Genomic DNA, 15,677 nt, shown 5'->3' with positions numbered 1-15,677 from the left:
GCTTCGATCACAATCTGTTGCAAAAACCCTATCGTTGAATAAAAGTCGGCCTTAAATAGTAACTTTTAAGTTGTAACCAAATTTCACGAGGTTCACTTGAAACCAAGTTCAGTTTAGTTCTTCCTGTTCTTCTTGTTCACTTCTTCCTTGTTCAACATCTACAAGGCCTGCAAGGTAATATATATTTGATACTAATCTATCTTAATCTTGAAGTATCCAAACATATATCCTTTATTCTCTCATTTTGTATCGTTTAAAATTATTAAACAAGCTTATACAACTATTATTTTTGTATTTAACAAATATTTTTGTTTATTATTGATAGCCAGTATGGGACGCCGACCAGCCAGATGGTACGTATTATATGTATTTATTTCCTTTATTAATGCTTAAGTTAAATATACAAATATTATCGCCTCTTATACTTATATATATTGTATAAAGTTGTAAGTTATGAAGTTTATAATAATCTCTTGTAATGGTATAGCAGGAGGTTATGTGTGTTCTTCTTGCATTACTATTAGTAAATTCTATGTTATATTTATAATGTTAATGCTTGTAAACACTTTTTATACGAATTATACCTATGTTTTTCTTTATAGTTATCGATATTGCAAAAACAAACCATATCCCAAATCAAGATTCTGTAGAGGTGTGCCTGATCCAAAGATTCGTATCTTTGATCTTGGAAAAAAGAAAGCCTCTGTGGAAGATTTTCCATTATGTGTGCACTTGGTATCAGATGAATATGAACAGCTTAGTTCCGAGGCCCTTGAAGCTGGACGTATTTGTGCAAATAAATACATGGTGAAAAACGCTGGAAAAGATCAATTTCATATCCGTATGAGACTCCACCCATTCCATGTTATCCGGATTAATAAAATGTTATCATGTGCTGGAGCTGATAGGTATATAAGCAATCCGTTGTATTTTATTAAATAACTAATATTATAATTTAGATTTATGCTTAGCAAGTTACAACTTAAATTTTTTATACATTGTTTGTTAGTATATTGTATTAATAATATAGTATGTTTGAATAAATATTCTGTTTTATACTTTTCAAGGCTCCAAACAGGAATGCGAGGTGCCTTTGGTAAACCACAAGGTACTGTAGCCAGAGTACACATTGGGCAGCCCATTATGAGTGTACGTTCATCTGATCGTCACAAGGCTGCTGTAGTTGAGGCATTGCGACGTGCCAAATTCAAATTCCCGGGTCGACAAAAAATTTATGTTTCAAAGAAATGGGGCTTTACGAAATATGACCGCGCTGAATATGAAGAACTGAAAGCAGCCGGCCGATTAGCTCCAGATGGATGCAATGTGAAATATTTGCCAGAACATGGCCCTCTTGAAGAATGGAAAAAATTTAGAAAAGTTCTTGCTGCTGCTTAAGTGAAACAATTTTTTGAAGTTTTGATTTCATTAAACAGATTGAAAAAAAGTACATGTGTTATTAATCTCATAATTTTTATATTGTATTTGTAGAGGATTGATAGGTACAATAAAGAGAACTTGCTATACGCGTAGATACTGCTCGATATGGCTAGCAGTCGCAATCTCCGGGTGATCAGGAGGTTGCATAGGACGATGGCCATCAAGGTAGTGAGGGGTTTTCGCACCATATCGGCGGCGACAGCGGCGGTGCTCGCGGGGTTTCCCCCGTTCGAATTGCAGACCCTGAGGTGTCGCGAGATTTATCTCCGTACTCGGGGTCTGTCGGACGGGGTCGACCCGGTGGGCGCCGACGTTAGGGCTCGCACTCGGCGAGCCCTGCTCGACAGATGGCGCGCTGGCCTCGACACGAGACCGGGCGCGCCGGGGCTTAGGGTCCTCGAGGCTGTCCTTCCAAACTGCTGGGACGTTTGGTTGAACGGTGGCGGGCCTCCCCTGACCTATAGGGTGACGCAGGTGCTCATCGGACACGGGTGCTTCGGTGAGTACCTGCGTCGAATCGGGAAAGAGGTGACCGCGCGTTGCCACCACTGCGATGCGGTCGTGGACTCGGCGCAGCACACGCTGGAGCACTGTCCAGCGTGGGCGCTGCCGCGCCACTGCCTCATCGTGGAAATCGGGTTGGACCTCTCGCCGCCGGCGATCCTTGAGGTATTGTTGACGAGCGAGAGAGGGAGGAGGGCTGTGACTTCCTTCTGCGAGCGGGTCATGCTTCGGAAGGAGGCTGCGGAGAGGGTGAGGGAACGTGACTCCCACCCCGAGAGAATCGGCTGGCGAGGGCGAAGCAGAGGCTGGGGACGCGCTTCGGCGAGGCGCGTTATGCCCGCCCGCCCCGTGGGGTTCTAATTTAGGTGCTGGTGGTTCAGAGCCTCGAGGCTGGTTCCCCTACCAGACTGCCTTGCACGGCGGCATCGACGATGAGGCACGATGTGACATGGCCGCACATCGCGCCACGAGGGGATGTATCATTGTGCGCGAAGGGGGCTCGATGTGTCGCTTATGGGTTCTCGGGCCTCCCTCGATCGCATCAGGGACGGTCATCGTGGAGGTTTTAGCCGGTTGGAGTCCGACACTACCACGCCGCTTTCCCCAGAAACGGCCTGGCGTACGTGCGGATTTCCTCCACGTAAAAAAAAAAAAAAAGAAAGAAAAGATACTGCTCGATAACTAACTCGCTTGCGATCGCGTCCGTTTATTCGTACTGGTCGGGGGGGAGTCGGAAAATTCAAATTTTTGTTCGACGGTTGCACGTAGCGGCGACATTGTTTTATCCGGAGTTTATTTATTATTACATTACGTGTTTTCCAACGATATTGATACTCCGAGGCAAAACAACAACATGATTTGAATTGTCCTCTAACTCATGTGCCGCTACATATTCATATTACATTATTAACTCTGATTGTTATTTATTTATTAGCTTTTTAAAGTTAAATTTCATACATCTATTTAGAATTTGATTTACTTAAATATAGCTATTTCAAATATTAGTTGTCAAATAAAGCTGTCATATTTCGTATTTAATCATCGAGTATCAGACGATGCAAAAAATGTTAGAAAGAAGAAATGATGTCCAGAAACGAAGTTTAAATTTTTGTCAAGAAATGATATAGTTACGTGCAACTTTTAAATAATAAGTTTTCATGCTAGATTCCTAACCAATAATTACAAACGTAAACAATTTTAATTTATAATTTATAATGTCATATTTACAATTTACAATCAGAATTTTATGGAAATATGTGTAATCTTATATTATAAAATTTAATTAAATACATTTTATTTATTTTTTAGAAGACATAATTAGATATCATCTGATATTTATTTCAATGTGAATGACATGTAATATCCGCGTCATTTTCATTTTCTGTGTTTTGAATCTCGTCATCAATATCTATATCACATATTCCGCGACTATGAGTATCAAGTGCCTCTGTACTAGTTGCTGCATCTAATAATGGAGATAATTTCTCTGCCTCGCTGTCTTCATCTTGTCCTTGCCCCTGTAAATACTGATTTATTTGGACGACGTAGTAAAAATCATATTTTCAATATTTTGTTGAAAGTGCTAAGTAATGAAAAAATATTGGAAATTGGACATCAGGAGATTACCTCGTAAAGAGAAACTGGTTGTTTTTCATTAACAAGTCTAAGGGTATCTCGTGATCGTAATACTGCCTTTTCCCGTAAATGCCCGGAGTTTTTCATCCTCATTGCTGGAGATCGGCTATGTAAATCCTTCTGTGATCCTGAATGTTCATCTCTAGCTAACAAGACAGACATTCGAAATTCTGGAGTAGGGCATGTAGTACCACTTGTTCTTGCAGATACATCTCCATCTTTTGAAGATATATGTTTCGATACAGGTGTACGTTCTATAGACCTTTTAAATAACATGTGAATTACAATTTAAATCGATTATATTAACATAAACTAAACGTAAATTTTAAAATTCAAGTAATATAATATTTTACCTATTTAATGCTTCAGCTGCTTGAATTGCACTGGCTGTATCTGTATCAGGAGTGTCTGGAGATTCTGGCGCAAGAATAGCAGTTCTTGGAATATATGGACCATTCAAAGCTTCTATTAATGATACAGCTTCGTATCCAGCTGGTATATTTTCACAACTTCCCTAAAAAAGGATTTAACATTTCTTTTATCAGATAAAAAGACAGTCTATTGTTTTCAATTAAATTTTACAACAAACAAACCGAAATAGAGTAAAATATAAAGATGATAAACATATATATAAACATATGTGCACATAACACTGACACGCATTTTGATAATTACTTGTATGAATAAATATTGACCTCTGGTAATGGTGGATTTGATATAATAGCTCCAGTTGCTTTCTGTAGAGCTTTAATTTGAAGGAGAGCTCTGAAAGGGGCCCGACATATTGGACAATTGTTCGCTTGATATCGAAGAGAATCTGCACAGCTATTACATAGGCATAGATGTCTACACGGTAATATTAAAGTATCTCGTACGTCACACATACAAATAACACATTCTGATCCATTATCATCTGTATCTTCATCACTACCTTGTTGCTGAAAAATAAATTGACGTGAAACGAATATAAAATAAAAAATTTTGGGTATATATTATTATTTTATACCTTTGCATTTTCGGCGTTTTTATTTTCAATTCCATATATTTCTTGAAGCAAGTAACAAAGACCATCAACATAAAGCTTTTGTTTAAGAGCTTTTAATACGTATGTTCCATCCGAATGTTTTTCAACAACTGCAATAGTTGTATGAGATTGTTTTGGTTCATCTGAGCCTTCTTCTGCTACACAATGGATTGCTATTGGAATTATCTATAAGTAATTATAATGATGAACAAAAAATAATTTTGAAATTTTATAAATATAATATACAGATACTTCAAACGTACATACTTCCCTGTCAGCATTGTACAATAAATCTTCTTTACTGTAGGCAGTTGGATCAAACATATGTGACGTTTGAGAAAATAACTGACTGGCACCTTTCTTATAATAATATGTCTCAGAATTCATAGATGGATCCCTTGGTATGTATCTACAAATAATACTTTTTCATTATATATGACATTGTGCATAGTATGTAAAATTTGTATGACATCTTTATTACATACGTAGCTCCTTTTGTTGTTATTTCTTCGGTGCAAAAATAATATATTGTGATTGCACATCTTACATCGCAATCAAATGTAAATTCAATATTATAGCGATTTGATTTTTTGTCTATATCACCATCTCCATAATGTTTGACACTATGACACTGAGGTGAAGTGGAAGTTTGATCAACATTACGAACCAATCTTAATGATTCTCTCCTTATATTTACTAAGCTTTTCAACGTTTTAGTAGGATCATTAGCTTGTGGTGGAGGATATGGAAACTAAGGTAAAATTAATGAAGTGTTAAAAATAATTTTTTGAGAACTGTATGTATACATTGTATAATACTGTAATAATATTATCTCTTACAGGTGTTGGACGACTTCCTAAAAAATTCAAATCAGCATTTTCTCCAAAAAGGTAGGCTTCTGGTTGAGGTGTATCAAACCGTTCACCACCCATTATGAAATGACTACCAAAATAACTTCCTAATGAATAAAATTTATTAAATAAAATACAAAACATTTTCTAATACATGATATGTATGTTAATATGTAATTTATTAAAATAAGAATAATTTAATTCACATATTTTAATATCTTGCTTATGGCTATATGATATAATTCTCAAAATAACATAAACAAACCCGAACGAGGAGGATATTTGTATGCATGATTTGAAACAATATCAACTTCTTCTACACCAGCGTTTTGTCGACTTGTTAACGAACCCATTGCTTAATTATATTAAAAATAATTATAAACTGTTGTGCTATAAGGTAAACTTTATCTCGATAGAATTAAGCATATGATGTTTTAAAAATAAATACGTATTACAGGTAATTAAGATAAGTCACAACATTTAGTAAATAAGTTCCTTAAAACGATTATAAATTTGACAAATGATGTGTGCCGTTAACACACTCCTTTATACATAGATGTGTATGTAAAAGGTATGAAATGTATTATATATATCTTTCAGGTTAGCCAAATTTGTCAGTTTACTTATTTATCTAAATTTTATGTTTTAGGTAGCACATTTATTAGAGGAAGTGTTAATACACATTTGTGCAAAAAAATTTATATTTTTTATTTACGAATGAAAACCAAGCTAAAACAATTTGAGAAAAAAGAAAAAAGAAAAACACGGCAGATCTATGTGTATGTTCTCAGACTGTTAAGATCAACGCGCTATTTCAAACTTGTGATATGTATGTAGCGTAATCTGCAAACTTTATAGTTGACGTTTAATAACGAATAAGCGTTCATGTTACGTCGGTATACGACATGGATTCTAATAGCCCTTTAATATTTGTAATAAGCGTATAATACAATTTATGTAATTAAAATCAAGAAAGCATATTAGAATCAGCAAAAGATAAACGAATAATGGAATATAATACTATAGTTTTGTGCAATATTGATAGTTTGGCATTAAATTTTGAGAAACATAGCCAAATTTTTTAATGAATGCAAGAAGTTGGAACAAAAGCAAAACAAAGAAATATGAATTATATACGTATTATAACTATGCGGTAGTATTTATGTAATACACGAATGTATAAAGTGTAAATAACTTTTTACCATCATGAAATTCAACGAAAAAGAACTTGCCGAAGCAAGTAATGGCCCCGCTGACATTGAGGGCCGTTTAAATCATAAACGAGCACATAAATCAGGTTAGTTTTTAGTTAAGAGTTGTTTGCATTTATTTGAGAAAATATCGTAATCATCAACTTATTAGCTTCAATTATCTGTAACCTATAAATTCCCTTACAAAGTCTTATTTTTTTCATACCTATTTTCTGATATTCATATCATTTGAATTTTAGGATTCAAAGAAAAGTGGTTTAAATTAAGATGCAATTTATTGTTTTATTTTAACATCAACGAATTAGGACAGATTGACACTAGGCAACCAGCAGGTGTAATTATTTTGGAAAATTATAGTATTAACCTTGATGCTGCATCGGAAGGTGTATTTGCATTTAGCATAGCATTTAGAGACGAATATGAAAAGAGACATGTTCTAAGTGGTCGTTCAGAATCGCAAGTAGAACAATGGGTCAATGCACTTAAACAAGCAAGTTACGAATATTGGAGATTTCGTTTAATAGTGCTTCAAGAAGAGTTATGTAGAAAAACAGGAAAAGATCCATTGCTTATGTATCCACGAAATCAAGGAATTATCAGGGATGAAGCATGGGAACCTGCATCAACTTTCCGATCTCATGTACGATCCTTTACTACGTCAGTTGTAACATCAACTGCGATAAATACAGTAACAAAAGAAATGAATTTGATTGAATTTTAAATTAGTTAATTCAATTACAGTTGTTTTACATTATTCTCTGAAATCTGAGGATTGTTTAAATATATAAAAGTTCAGTAGTGCAATTAAATTCATGACTAAAGAGCAAGAAGTCATTAGTGCAAGTGAATAGTAATTCTTTATTACCACATATTTTCATTAATATCAACAAAATTATATATTTCATGCACATATATAATCTTCATTATTTATTAGTAAAAATACATCTTATACATGCTTATGTAAAATAATTTTCATAGTATTTTAACCACCAAAATAATTTGACTAGTATAATATACAAAAGTTTCACGAGAATATAACTTTTAAAGAATTTGTATTATAAGTGAGTCATGAGCAATTATTTTATTATTGCTCAAACTCTGTATCTCGTGTACAGATTTTTTAAGTATTTATGAACCAAATACTCTCTATTATTCTTATAATGTGTACCTATATTATAAACTTTTGATAACTATTAATATATATTTATAATATTAGAATACACATATTTTTTGACGCATTGTATGTAAACGATCTTCAAAGTATCTTTACTTAATTCTTTAATTCTATATTTTAATTTACATTTACAAAACATAAACTTATATTAATTTTATTTTAGTACAAAGTGCATAATATATTCTTATATTATGTATGCATGATTTAAAATTAATTTAATCTGGATAAAAATAATCTATATATTTTAATTCCATGTATATACAATATATATATGTAATATATTATTTTATATTAATATTCTGTGGCATCCTTTTTGACATTGTGTCTTAAATAAAGAGCTGAGTTTTAAATTTGTATTTAATTAATTATGCTTTCGTAATAAATAGCAAAATATTAATTATTGTATAACATATGTTAATGTAAACGTATATATCATACATTTCTAATTGTGGTATGTGAAATTTATAAGTAAAATATTGCTCATAAACAAATTACGTTTTAATGTTTCTTAATATTTCAAAAATATGTTGGTACCACTGTTTCCAACTATTCACTACGTGTCAGTTTAAATATCCACACGTTCACACGTCATCAAAGTACATAGTTTAGTCCTTATAAACACACTATAGGTATACGTAATTAATGTTTAACCTAACATGATTTAAACTGACAGTAGTGAAGTTAATTTTATTGATATAATTTATTTGTAAACAACGTTCAAGAGAAATCATCAATTAAAATAAACGTAAAACAGTACAATGAAACGATTCATTATTTTTTCTATTCTTATAATTTGTGGAATTTTCGACACTTTTGCCGAAACGTGTCAGAAGCCTGAAGTCGTTGCCTCTGCGTATGTCACAGAAGATGCGACAATTCTGACAAATGTTGCATTCACAACACAATTTGTGCTTAAGTGTAGTAATGGTGTGAAAGGTATTACCTTATACGCAGAGGTTGATGGTAAATCATTACCAGCTGCCAGATTAAGTTCTGACAACAAATATCAGGTATTGAAATTAAAATCTATATACTTGAAATAAATCTTATTAAATTTATAATGAAGTTGAATTTATATCAAATCAGAATGATGTGTAAATTATAAAAACTAAATTGTAATTTAAATAAATTTCAATTTTATAGGTTTCTTGGACAGAAGATGTAAAAAAAGCACATTCTGGAGATTACAATATAAAATTATATGACGATGAAAGATATGCAGCTATACGTAAAGCATTAAGAAATGGAGAAGATCCAAATAGTGTGAAACCTTTGGTTGTTGTAGTGCTTAATAATCCAGGCATATATCGTGGACCTTGGGTTAATTCAGAACTCCTTGCTGTCCTTTTAGCTGCCTTAGTCTCATATTCCGCCTTCTCTTCTAAATTCAAGCTTCTTGCTTAATCATTTTTTATAAATAATAAATTTGTTAAAGTTCTTATGTAAATTAAATATTACTTAAACAAATGGATTTTGTTTCTTTTTCAATATAACTTTGTAATTTAACTTAACGACAATGCCACATTTATTGTATAACATTATTTTAAAATTTATTAACATCCATGTGTCTTTCTTTTCTTTAATATTAAGAAACCGATATTTTTACTGGGATGTAATTTTTATAGTACCAATTTTTATATTTATAATTTATTTTCTAGAAATTGAAACAGAGTTAATAAAGTACAGATAGATATAAAATTCAATACATATTAGAAGAAGGTGGATTTCCAAAAAAGAATTCCCAAGAGGGTGGATGTTTAATACCATTAGTATCATCATTTACTAAATTCAACCATTCATTCAATCCTTTAAAAAGCATTAATGCATCAGAAACATTGTCTCCTTCTGAACAATAACAAAACAGTACTGTACAAGGAATCTCCTTTTCTTTAAAATACTCATATAGACCGTTTGCAAATCCACCACCAGGAATGTAACATTGTCTTGTAGATTTTATTGTAATACTTTTCATATGCTTTGTCCAAGGTAAACTCTTAAGAAGTTTTTCATTATTCAATAAAGAATCATCCGAGGTAAGATACCTTATTTTATACTCTGACCTATTTGTACACTCATAATCATAACTGCTGGTTAGGATTATTATCTATAAGAATAGTTTTTATATTAACATAATAATCATATGATTTGACATTTGTAATATGAGTATATATGCATTATACTGCTGTACCTTACTAATTTTCTTTTGTTGGATAAATTGTGCTAGTTCATTAAAGAAATCATTTGAACTGCCAACACAAGGTGAACGTAATTGTAAAAGAATTATATTATGACATCTTCCAAGGTAAAAGTCAGCAGTAGTACAAAGAGAAGTAGAATTTTTATTATAAGGATCAAGTCCACATATTGGAAGAAACATAGAATTCCATAAACTTCCAATTTTGTACATATCCAAGCTAGATATTAATAAATCAATACATAATTGTCCAACGTTTCCAACAGCCACTGACGGAAGTATCAGAGTGTACTTTTCGAGGTTAATTTCATCCGGTATTTTTATCATTTTTACTAAATGTATGTGGATACCTGTTTCATTAATAAAACTTATTAAATAAAACTTATAACTTATAAAAATATACGACAAAATATTTATACAAACTCAAGATTCAATTTGAAAATTCAAAATTTGCACGTCATGGTAAAGTGATTGTTAAGTTATTATTACTTGTATTGTTTTGTTGTAAAATCCTCTCTTTATGATCATTTATATTTATATACTTATTTATTGAATAAACATTTTCTATATTTATAATGTAATGTAATTTCAAACAATAACACAATTTACATTACATAAAAATAGTGAAACTATATAAACGTACATAAAACGTTCAAACTTCTATGAAATGATTATTTGACATTTCTGATGTACGTAGATGTATACAGTTGGTAGCTCTACCCCTATAATTTTTAGTTATATCAGGTTATATAGATAATTAGTAGCAGAACTTATAAGTATATACAGTATATTTACACATATAATAGCGTGGAATATGTATATGTATTTAATATACACTGAACAATATATTATGAGATAATTATTATGAGAGGATTATTTTATAAATTGTAATAAATTTCATTAAGAAATATTTTCTTCTTATTTTCTTACAAACTTATTTATGAAACTTATATAATAAGGTGCAAATTTAAGAAATATTGAAATTTATAAATTAATTACTGAAATTTATAGAAGGCTATGGTTAATAATCAAAAAAATATAAAAAATAAACTAATTATATAATATTTCATATTGAACAAATTTATATCAGTTTTGTGTAAATACCGTATAATTTTTATATGACTAATTATATTTATATGTATAAATATATATAATGCATATATAGTATATAAATATATATATACGTATATACTATGTTTTATTAAAATTGAATTAATTATATAAAAGAGAAGGAAATCGTGGGAAGACAGAAATTTAGATTGAATCCCGTTTAATAATTTATTTCTTTGGATTTCGATTGGTGTAGAATAATCGGTATTAAAGCGAAACTTGTTACCGACTGTGCATAGCGGCATGTGACGTCACGCATCACCGCCCCGCGATGCCTTTCGGGAAATAGCGCCGCCATCTTGAGTGGCATGGCCCAGCTAGACAGTGCGCCCTGAGCCAAGACATGCGATTTATCGCGAAAACATTAAACGTCCCAAGGATCACGGATTTCTGTGAAACATAGCAAATCTTTGGTGCTTCGCACCTTTATCGGGATGGAGGCGGTTAAGGCATTTAACGCAGAGGTGAATTGACTTACCCTTAATTCTTCTTCTAGCCCGCCGACTCTCCCTCTTTTTTTCTCTTGTTCATCTTTTCCTTTTTCTCTTTCTTTCTTACTTTTCAAAGTTGAGATCGTGTCATTATTTTAAACTAAAGATTCAAATGATATTATTTCCCGTGACTTGTCTTTGCTGTTTGTTGTATGAAAATTGAAGTGACTTTCGTGCTTGAAGAATGCTTTGATTTCTAGACGTGCGCGAGAGAGAGAGAGAGAGAGAGAGAGAGAGAGAGAGAGAGAGAGAGAGCGATTATCTTTATATGTAAGAAAGAGGGAGAGAAATCAGAGAGAACCTTTATTGTGATTTTAAGTATTTGTAATGCATAACATCATCGTATTTATTATGTAAAAATTTTTTAATTTATGTAATGATAAAGAAGGGATAAATAATTATTGTATATGTGTGGTTTAGTTCTGTTAGTCATGTTTGTGATGGAAGGGAGAGAAATAAGGGAAAACAATAAGGAATGTTTTGTAAGTGATATTAGTTGAATTCATAGCAATTGTAATAAAACTTGTTTAATTTTTGCGATCAATTCATTAGAATTTATATAAACATATATTGTTGACTTTGATTTGTTACATATAAAACTTAGAATTGATTTTGAAGAATATAGGTACATTAATCAACATTAACAGTTCTTTTCAAGTACTATTGAGAACTATTAAGATTTCTTAAATTAAAAAACTTAATCATATTCTCTGATTACTATATTAAATAATTATGAATATATTGAAGTATTAAAAATAGAAAATAATTATTATATATATGTCTTTTTTTCAGCTCTCAGCTCTGTATGATGTTAAACCACCAATTTCGAAAGCTAAGATGAATTCTTTAACTAGAGGTGCAATTAAGGCAATTAAATTCTATAAACATGTTGTGCAAAGTGTCGAGAAATTCATCCAAAAAGTGAGTTATAAAAAAATAAGAAAGCTTTTGAGAGCAAAGTATGAAATACATGGTAATTATATTGTTTGTTTTATTTGTATTAATTACCAATTAATGTTACAGTGTAAGCCAGAGTACAAAGTACCTGGATTGTACGTTATAGATTCAATTGTACGTCAGTCCAGACACCAATTTGGGGTAGAGAAAGATGTCTTTGCTCCACGCTTTGCCAAGAACATGCAGACTACTTTCTTAAATCTTTTGAAGTGCCCTCAGGAAGATAAAAGCAAAGTAATAAGAGTTTTAAATCTTTGGCAGAAGAATGCAGTGTTCCCTTCGGAGGTTATACAGCCCTTATTTGATCTTGCGGATCCAAATCATCCAATACATAAGGAGCAAGCAGTTAATACCAATGGTAAAAGGAAGTTGTGAGTTAATATATCAAATTTAAATAAAATTAAATAGTGAATATTCATTATTATGTTTAGGTACACTGAATGCGTCTGCAACAAATAATGTTAGTAATACTGTAACTTCTGTAAAGACTCCTCCTTTGACTGCAAAAAATGCGGTAAAGGATCAAAAATTATTTTCTTCCGCAAAGCCAATCGATCCTGCTTGGCTTGCACAAACAAAAATAGAAACAGCAAATATAGTTAATGCTAATAAACTTTTAGTAAGTTTTGTTTTTATATTTATTTTATATATTATTTGTACACTTACAGTTTGTCGCATATTTTTTGTACGTAAAATGAACAGAATTTCAATTTTGGCTTCTCTTTTCAGGGGCAATCAAATTCAGCTCAAATGGATGTTTCTTTCCTTGATCAGTTACAACATTTACAGCAGTTATTATTAAAAAAGCAGGAGTCCGCAAATGAACAGAAAAGTTCTGTAAAATTTGATAAAAAGCTCTTAGATTTTGATTATGGTGAGGAAGAGGATGATGATGTTGTTGTTGCTAGTTCACCAGCAGCAACTGCAGGATCTAATACTGGTCAACACAATACAGTTTCAACAGGAAATAGTTTGGAGAGTCTTGGACTTCTTTTAACAAATCCTGAGGTACAAACTTATCATTATTACATCAATATAATAGTCAAGGAGAAAATATGATTTGATTAATAAATTGCTTAATTCTTTAATTGATAATAGGTTTTGAGACAACTTCAAACATTACAACAAACAATGCAGGGAAGTACTTCTTCATCACAGCATGAAACAGAAGAAAAGATGCGGAAACTTCAGCAAATGAAGCAGCAAGAGGAAGAATTTGATAAACATCTAGCTCAAACTGTTCCTGTATGTTATTAACAGAATTAATAATTTTCCTGTTCACATAAAAGTAAAAGAGACATCCTAATAGTTTCATGTATGTTAATGAATATCGATCTTTGTTTTAGAATTTACCATTTGCATCTGAATGTGAATTAAAACCATCAGATATTTTGAAACCAAGTCAACAAAATACTTATACAACAAATGTAAGTAGCGGAGTCATACAAGATATGAGTCAACCACCTCCTGGTTATCCACCGGCTCTACCGTATGCCTCTCAACCTTTATCAAATATTAGGCAGATAAATCAGCAAGCACATCAAAATCAAAAGAGTCCACTTCTTGATGAACGGCAGGACACGCAAGATTATTCTGGGTAAACATTCTTCCATTTTATAATATAGGGTAAAAGATATATTTTCCTTTTCATTTTCATGAAATTTAGTTTTTCATTTAATTTGAATTTACTTTAATTTCTATTGCAATTTAACTTGTAACATTAATGAATATTGAAACTGATTATTAATAAATGACTGTCTATAGAAATGGTGCAAGGAGAGATAGTAGCAGTGTAGAAATTGTAAATTGTGAAAATACAAGATCACAGAGTAGATCGCCTGATCGATACAGACATCACAGTCGATCTAGATCACCACGACACAGAGATAGGGATAGAGATAGAGATAGGGATAGGGACAGGGATCGAGATCGAGACAGAGATAGAAAATCTCGATCAAGAAGCAGATCTAGGAGGAGAAGGTAATTTTACATGTCTTCTTTTGCTTATATTAGAGGCAATATACCTAAATATATATTTATACATTATTTTATGCACTTTGTTATGATCATGTGATATTAAAGATATTATTATATTATAGATCTCGTTCAAGAGACAGAGGTCGTGACAGAAAACGGGAGGATAGTCGAGAAAAAATGACTGAGGAAGAACGAGAAAAAGAAAGAGAAAGGCGTAAACGAGGATTACCACCAATTGTGAGAGATAAATTAAGCGGTAATTTCACCTATTTTCATATGCATGTGCATTTGATTCTACATTGAAGGAATTGTCTTGTTTTTTTCTTTTTTTCTTTTTTTTTTTATATGAATTTAATATATTTATTTGCAGTTTGTAGTACAACTCTTTGGGTGGGACATCTATCGAAATTAGTACATCAAGAAGAACTTTCAGATACTTTTGGAGAATTTGGTGATATTGTCAGTATAGATTTAATTTCACCCAGAGGTTGCGCCTTTATATGCATGAATAGAAGGCAAGATGCATATAGGGCTCTTACTAAGCTTAAAAATCATAAAATGCAAGGAAAGGCAATCACTGTAAGTTAACATTTTTGGTCACCTTTAAAAATAATAATGTATTTTTGTTTTTATTAAAGATATTTATAAATGTATTATCAAATAACAATAAAACTCTATGTCTTTAAAATAATAGAATTTTTATTACATTTTAGTTAGCTTGGGCTCCAGGAAAAGGAGTAAAAGGAAAAGAATGGAAAGATTATTGGGAAGTCGAATTAGGAGTTAGTTATATTCCTTGGAATAAATTAGTTAATGTTACTGATCAAGATTTAGAATTATTAGAAGAAGGAGGTATGATTGACGAAGACACTCTACCGCCCAATCTAAAAGGTAAAGGAACAATTATGTTTTAACCCTTAGAGTGCTGAATACTCGGAGCCTATGCTATCCGTACGGACGGCATGCTGCCAGCGCTGACGATCGCTGTGGACTGAATACTTTTTCGCTATACTGAACTCTGTTGATTGACTATTCAAAGCGCAAATCGTAATAAGTTATAGTAATTCTTTTGCACGAGATTAAATGATTCAAGAGCGTTATTTTTTAGT

The 15,677-nt window shown here is 31.9% G+C and overlaps 6 protein-coding genes across 13 annotated transcripts in view; 4 read left to right on the top strand and 2 right to left on the bottom strand.

The window, feature by feature from the left end:
- Positions 1 to 43: 43 nt before the first annotated feature.
- LOC122567448 (60S ribosomal protein L10) lies at positions 44 to 1,532 on the top strand. Of its 2 annotated transcripts, none has more exons than XM_043725963.1 (4): positions 44 to 174; positions 326 to 353; positions 603 to 908; positions 1,068 to 1,532. In XM_043725963.1, the coding sequence occupies exons 2-4, from the start codon at positions 331 to 333 to the stop codon at positions 1,396 to 1,398; spliced, it is 660 nt and encodes a 219-aa protein (XP_043581898.1). In that variant the 5' UTR covers positions 44 to 174; positions 326 to 330; the 3' UTR covers positions 1,399 to 1,532. The 2 variants fall into 2 exon arrangements, with proteins under 2 accessions (XP_043581898.1, XP_043581899.1); XM_043725964.1 differs by having other exon boundaries at positions 52 to 174; positions 330 to 353.
- Positions 1,533 to 3,134: 1,602 nt separating this feature from the next.
- LOC122567436 (probable E3 ubiquitin-protein ligase MGRN1) lies at positions 3,135 to 6,001 on the bottom strand. Of its 2 annotated transcripts, none has more exons than XM_043725934.1 (9): positions 5,720 to 6,001; positions 5,443 to 5,561; positions 5,089 to 5,354; positions 4,871 to 5,012; positions 4,586 to 4,789; positions 4,275 to 4,517; positions 3,933 to 4,093; positions 3,571 to 3,841; positions 3,135 to 3,470 (listed from the first exon to the last, which is right to left on the bottom strand). In XM_043725934.1, the coding sequence occupies exons 1-9, from the start codon at positions 5,805 to 5,807 to the stop codon at positions 3,285 to 3,287; spliced, it is 1,680 nt and encodes a 559-aa protein (XP_043581869.1). In that variant the 5' UTR covers positions 5,808 to 6,001; the 3' UTR covers positions 3,135 to 3,284. The 2 variants fall into 2 exon arrangements, with proteins under 2 accessions (XP_043581869.1, XP_043581870.1); XM_043725935.1 differs by having other exon boundaries at positions 3,135 to 3,461; positions 5,720 to 5,998.
- A 306-nt stretch (positions 6,002 to 6,307) lies between these two features.
- Positions 6,308 to 7,400, top strand: LOC122567449 (pleckstrin homology domain-containing family J member 1-like). 2 transcript variants are annotated; one of them, XM_043725967.1, is made up of 2 exons: positions 6,308 to 6,751; positions 6,971 to 7,400. In XM_043725967.1, the coding sequence occupies exons 1-2, from the start codon at positions 6,661 to 6,663 to the stop codon at positions 7,384 to 7,386; spliced, it is 507 nt and encodes a 168-aa protein (XP_043581902.1). In that variant the 5' UTR covers positions 6,308 to 6,660; the 3' UTR covers positions 7,387 to 7,400. The 2 variants fall into 2 exon arrangements, with proteins under 2 accessions (XP_043581902.1, XP_043581901.1); XM_043725966.1 differs by having other exon boundaries at positions 6,318 to 6,751; positions 6,905 to 7,400.
- A 1,047-nt stretch (positions 7,401 to 8,447) lies between these two features.
- LOC122567450 (translocon-associated protein subunit delta) lies at positions 8,448 to 9,306 on the top strand. The gene is made up of 2 exons (XM_043725968.1): positions 8,448 to 8,849; positions 8,983 to 9,306. The coding sequence occupies exons 1-2, from the start codon at positions 8,598 to 8,600 to the stop codon at positions 9,241 to 9,243; spliced, it is 513 nt and encodes a 170-aa protein (XP_043581903.1). The 5' UTR covers positions 8,448 to 8,597; the 3' UTR covers positions 9,244 to 9,306.
- A 164-nt stretch (positions 9,307 to 9,470) lies between these two features.
- On the bottom strand, positions 9,471 to 10,768 carry LOC122567446 (proteasome assembly chaperone 2). 3 transcript variants are annotated; one of them, XM_043725960.1, is made up of 3 exons: positions 10,677 to 10,768; positions 10,028 to 10,383; positions 9,471 to 9,943 (listed from the first exon to the last, which is right to left on the bottom strand). In XM_043725960.1, exons 2-3 carry the CDS (start codon positions 10,358 to 10,360, stop codon positions 9,539 to 9,541), a joined length of 738 nt encoding a protein of 245 aa, XP_043581895.1. In that variant the 5' UTR covers positions 10,361 to 10,383; positions 10,677 to 10,768; the 3' UTR covers positions 9,471 to 9,538. The 3 variants fall into 3 exon arrangements, with proteins under 3 accessions (XP_043581895.1, XP_043581894.1, XP_043581893.1); XM_043725959.1 differs by having other exon boundaries at positions 10,457 to 10,742; XM_043725958.1 differs by having other exon boundaries at positions 10,523 to 10,742.
- A 700-nt stretch (positions 10,769 to 11,468) lies between these two features.
- The window catches only part of LOC122567317 (SR-related and CTD-associated factor 4), a 13,196-nt gene continuing 8,987 nt past the window's right edge, over positions 11,469 to 15,677 (top strand). For all 3 annotated transcript variants that reach the window (XR_006316751.1, XR_006316750.1, XM_043725687.1), the window contains exons 1-11: positions 11,469 to 11,607; positions 12,427 to 12,555; positions 12,658 to 12,949; positions 13,023 to 13,210; positions 13,321 to 13,599; positions 13,690 to 13,836; positions 13,938 to 14,188; positions 14,356 to 14,571; positions 14,691 to 14,824; positions 14,939 to 15,147; positions 15,282 to 15,459. Coding sequence is in view for 1 of the 3 variants with exons in the window: in XM_043725687.1 (XP_043581622.1) it covers positions 11,578 to 11,607; positions 12,427 to 12,555; positions 12,658 to 12,949; positions 13,023 to 13,210; positions 13,321 to 13,599; positions 13,690 to 13,836; positions 13,938 to 14,188; positions 14,356 to 14,571; positions 14,691 to 14,824; positions 14,939 to 15,147; positions 15,282 to 15,459 (2,053 nt within the window). In the remaining 2 variants the exon portion in view is untranslated. The remainder of the gene's footprint in view (positions 11,608 to 12,426; positions 12,556 to 12,657; positions 12,950 to 13,022; positions 13,211 to 13,320; positions 13,600 to 13,689; positions 13,837 to 13,937; positions 14,189 to 14,355; positions 14,572 to 14,690; positions 14,825 to 14,938; positions 15,148 to 15,281; positions 15,460 to 15,677) is intronic.

This window comes from Bombus pyrosoma, linkage group LG5 (assembly GCF_014825855.1).
Source record: "Bombus pyrosoma isolate SC7728 linkage group LG5, ASM1482585v1, whole genome shotgun sequence".
Taxonomy (NCBI): Eukaryota; Metazoa; Arthropoda; class Insecta; order Hymenoptera; family Apidae; genus Bombus; species Bombus pyrosoma.
Note: the sequence above shows the minus strand (reverse complement) of the source record. Positions and strands in the feature narration are given on the sequence as shown.

Bases quoted from the DNA above. Each gene is read 5' to 3' on its own strand.
- LOC122567448 (XM_043725963.1), top strand. From the start codon at position 331: ATGGGACGCCGACCAGCCAGATG. The intron at 354-602 runs GTACGTATTATA...TTTTCTTTATAG, and splicing joins GGACGCCGACCAGCCAGATG to TTATCGATATTGCAAAAACA. The intron at 909-1,067 runs GTATATAAGCAA...ATACTTTTCAAG, and splicing joins TCATGTGCTGGAGCTGATAG to GCTCCAAACAGGAATGCGAG.
- LOC122567436 (XM_043725934.1), bottom strand. From the start codon at position 5,807: ATGGGTTCGTTAACAAGTCGACAAAACGCTGGTGTAGAAGAAGTTGAT. The intron at 4,790-4,870 runs GTATGTACGTTT...AATTACTTATAG, and splicing joins TGTACAATGCTGACAGGGAA to ATAATTCCAATAGCAATCCA. The intron at 3,471-3,570 runs GTAATCTCCTGA...CAAATAAATCAG, and splicing joins AACCAGTTTCTCTTTACGAG to TATTTACAGGGGCAAGGACA.
- LOC122567449 (XM_043725966.1), top strand. From the start codon at position 6,661: ATGAAATTCAACGAAAAAGAACTTGCCGAAGCAAGTAATGGCCCCGCT. The intron at 6,752-6,904 runs GTTAGTTTTTAG...TTTGAATTTTAG, and splicing joins TAAACGAGCACATAAATCAG to GATTCAAAGAAAAGTGGTTT.
- LOC122567450 (XM_043725968.1), top strand. From the start codon at position 8,598: ATGAAACGATTCATTATTTTTTCTATTCTTATAATTTGTGGAATTTTC. The intron at 8,850-8,982 runs GTATTGAAATTA...TCAATTTTATAG, and splicing joins GTTCTGACAACAAATATCAG to GTTTCTTGGACAGAAGATGT.
- LOC122567446 (XM_043725960.1), bottom strand. From the start codon at position 10,360: ATGATAAAAATACCGGATGAAATTAACCTCGAAAAGTACACTCTGATA. The intron at 9,944-10,027 runs GTACAGCAGTAT...CTATTCTTATAG, and splicing joins AACAAAAGAAAATTAGTAAG to ATAATAATCCTAACCAGCAG.